Source organism: Cryptomeria japonica, chromosome 4 (assembly GCF_030272615.1).
Source record: "Cryptomeria japonica chromosome 4, Sugi_1.0, whole genome shotgun sequence".
Classification (NCBI taxonomy): domain Eukaryota; kingdom Viridiplantae; phylum Streptophyta; class Pinopsida; order Cupressales; family Cupressaceae; genus Cryptomeria; species Cryptomeria japonica.
Window position 1 is genome coordinate 324,776,406 of NC_081408.1, and position 3,388 is coordinate 324,779,793.

Below are 3,388 nucleotides of genomic sequence, written 5' to 3' on the forward strand. Positions count from 1 at the left end.
ACTATAAAAGATCAGATCCTTTACTTTCCTTTTACATCATTAAAAAAACATTTAAACCATGTCCAAATGACAATAAAATTGTTTAATGATAGTATATTATACACAAAACCATGTCAATTCCGAAAATTAAGGAACACCATTATTGAACCCCGTAGTGGACTTCGTCATCCCCGAAAATTAAGAGAGACTTCTAGAAAGCCTCTTTTCGGTATCTTCACGATCGCTCTGTCATACCTGCCGTTCTTGCCGAGTCTTAACATTCAGTTGGGCCCTACTCAATTAGCGCGAGTGCTGACTTCTAGAAAACCTCTTTTTAGCGACTTTATTTTGTCTGCATAAAAACTTGAGAGAGTAATTATAGATTCAATCTCATTTCTGCAAGATGGCGTCTGGAATTGGAGAAGCTGTTGTAGGAAAAGTTTTTGGGATCGCCGTTGAGATGGCTGTTCAGAAACTAACTGAGGAGGCAAAGGTGCTGGTGAATTTCACACAAGACTTCGGATGGCTAAACAAGAAACTCACATATGTGAGGGGTTTTCTGAGAGATGCTGATCAACAGTCTCGACATAACGAGGATGTCAAAAAATGGCTGGAAAGCATTCGTGATTTTGTATTGCATGCAGAGGACATCTTTGAGGAATGTGCTGTAGAATCCATGTATGGAGATAATGCTCAATCTTGTAGGTTGAGTCGTAATCAATTGATTTTTCGCTGGAGGTTGGGGCGGAAAATTAGGGGCATGAAGAACCGCATGAGATCTATTATTGAAGATGGCAAGGAGCTGAATCTATTGCATGAAGTTTGGTCTGCAAATGAAGCATCACCCACTACATCTCAAAGTGGAGACTGGAAGAAAAATTATCTTCTGCCCAGCGATTCACACCTTGTGGGAATACAATCCAAAATTGATGGCATTCTCAGCTTGTTGGACAACAATGCCTCTCCAGTTATTGCTGTGGTTGGGATGGGGGGCCTGGGCAAGACCTATCTTCTTCAGCATGTTTACAATATGATCAGAGAAAGGTATGAGATATCTATATGGCTCTCAGTCTCTCAGTCCTATTCTATTTCCAAGTTGCAAAACAATTTAGCGTTTCAGTTAGATGAAAGTTTAAATAAACAGGTTAAAGATAGTGGAGTAAGTGAGCAGCTAGCAGCACAATTGATTAATGAAAAGTTGCAAGGGAAAAGATGGCTTGTGGTGTTAGATGATGTGTGGAGGGCTAGCAGAGAAGATGATTTGTTAGCCAGACTTGGCCTCCCAAGTGGAAACAATAACCCATGCAAAATTGTTGTTACCACAAGAAGTAGAGAGGTTTGCACAAATTTAAATGCTGAAATTTATGAGATGCACCATTTGTCTGATGAAGATAGTTGGAAGCTGTTTTGTGTTTATGCATTTGAGGGATCTGAATCACAGCAGCATCTGGAAAAGGTGGGTCGTAAGATTGTAAAGCAATGTGGAAATTTACCACTCGCTATCAAAACAGTAGCCGCATCTCTGGCGAAGAAGACAATGCCAAAAGACTGGGAGTCCAAGCTTCATGAGCTTGAAGGAGTTGTTGCTACCGATTTTCATGATCGGATCATGCCTATTCTTAGGTTGAGTTATGATTCATTGCCTGCACGTCTTAAAGCGTGCTTTGCTTATCTTTCTTTCTTTCCAGAGGACGAGGAGAGGTTGTGAATATCTGATAAATTTGTGGATAGGGGAAGGTCTTATTCCAGCAGGGGAGGGCCAGTGGGATGCGGCATGGGACTGTTTATATCAACTTGAAAATCTATGTCTGCTTCAACTATGGGAACAAGTGGTAAAAGTGTCAGGCCGACCATCGGTGGAAGAAAGACTAACCAAATATTGTAGAATTCACGATCTTTTGCTTGATTTGGCCATACAGGTATCCAGAGAAAGTAAATGTGTGTTTTCTCTTGAGGAAGCCTCTACAGATGCAACTAGTGGCTGGTGTCGGATTATACTGGCCAAGAAAAATATAAATGACGACGATAATTCGAAGAGTCGTCCTGTTTGTCTCCGCACATTCTCATTGTCACAGAATCGGAGGATTAAAGGCATTCCGACAAATTTGTTTCCCGCCATGAAAGGACTGCGCGTTCTCGATTTGAGTGGGACATGCATCTCCACATTGTCTGAGAGCATTGGAAAGATGAAACTCCTCAAAGTATTGAATTTAAGAGATACATATATTGAGGAGGTACCAAACTGTGTGAGACATCTAAAAAGTCTCTTGTTTTTTTCTCTACCTTGGAGATGTAAGAAGTTACCAGTATGGATAAATGAAGTTAAATATCTTCAACATTTAGAGTGTGAGCGGGTTAGTCGAATGCCAAAGGGATTGTCAGTGCTGGTGTATTTGAGAACACTGCAATCAGCAAATTTGGATCTATCCGTTGAAGAGGACGAATTCATGAGGTTACAGGATTTTGCCAATATGACTCAACTTCAGGAACTATGGTTAAATGTTAACCATGAAATGGAGTGGAAAGGGGTGGAAGAAGGGATCCTTGTGCAGATGGTGAAGATGCGTCGTCTAGTAATTGAGAACCGTACATCAAATGCATGGGAATTTCCGGAGAAGATGAAAGCCATGAAACATCTAGAAAGTCTTACAGTATGGAATTTTGCAGTGCCAAGTTGGATATGTGGTTTGGCAAATTTGAGGGACCTCGAATTAGGTTGGTGTAATTTTAGTGATTATCTGGAGTTGCAAAAAATGCCCAACCTAGTGAGGTTGGTGTTGTGGAAAACAAAGAATAATGGGCGTGAAGAATTGCCAAAGGTGTTTGGAAAGGTGGGAGGGTTTCCATGCCTCAGATTCTTAAAAATTCATTTCTTTTATGAATTAGAGGAGTTTCCAGAATTGGTGGAGGGGGAGATGGCATGCCTTGAGGAGTTACGTCTATCCTATTGTAAGAAAGTGAAGAAAGTGGCATTGGAGCCGTTGAAAAGACTCAAGCTCTTCGATTGTCGCGAATCAGGAACCGCTGAATTCAAGGAGACATTAAAGGAAGGCGGACCATATTGGCAAACAATCAAAGCCATCAATCCTCATTTAGCTATTAGATTAGATTGATATAGATTGACATTATTTAGCTTTTTTATATTTAAATTTTAAATTCCTAGTAATTTTTCATTACTGGTATATACTTATTTAAACAATATTTATACATCATCATTATTATTTTTTAATACATTTACTTTCTCAAAAAGCATTATTTATTATTTTAATTATTTGAAAAAAAATAAATTATTTTGTTGCATTTATGTTTTTATATTTAAATCAATGTTTTTTTTTTAAATTTTAAATATTCATTAAAAATTAAAAAATTGTCATTTTTTTATGAGATTTTTTTTTTTTGATCGGTAAAA

General features: G+C 38.5%; 1 protein-coding gene across 1 annotated transcript; it reads left to right on the forward strand.

Annotated features, from left to right (window-relative positions):
- The first annotated feature begins 382 nt into the window (after nt 1-382).
- LOC131041668 (putative disease resistance protein RGA3) lies at nt 383-3,092 on the forward strand. Its single transcript, XM_059219139.1, has 3 exons — nt 383-1,628; nt 1,711-1,811; nt 1,899-3,092. The coding sequence occupies exons 1-3, from the start codon at nt 383-385 to the stop codon at nt 3,090-3,092; spliced, it is 2,541 nt and encodes an 846-aa protein (XP_059075122.1).
- Nucleotides 3,093-3,388: the final 296 nt, after the last annotated feature.

What these genes read in the sequence shown, in the direction of transcription:
- LOC131041668 (XM_059219139.1), top strand. Translation starts at nt 383, where the DNA reads ATGGCGTCTGGAATTGGAGAAGCTGTTGTAGGAAAAGTTTTTGGGATC. An exon ending in TTATGATTCATTGCCTGCAC is followed by an intron (nt 1,629 to 1,710) that starts GTCTTAAAGCGT and finishes ATTTGTGGATAG; the next exon opens with GGGAAGGTCTTATTCCAGCA. An exon ending in TTCAACTATGGGAACAAGTG is followed by an intron (nt 1,812 to 1,898) that starts GTAAAAGTGTCA and finishes TTGGCCATACAG; the next exon opens with GTATCCAGAGAAAGTAAATG.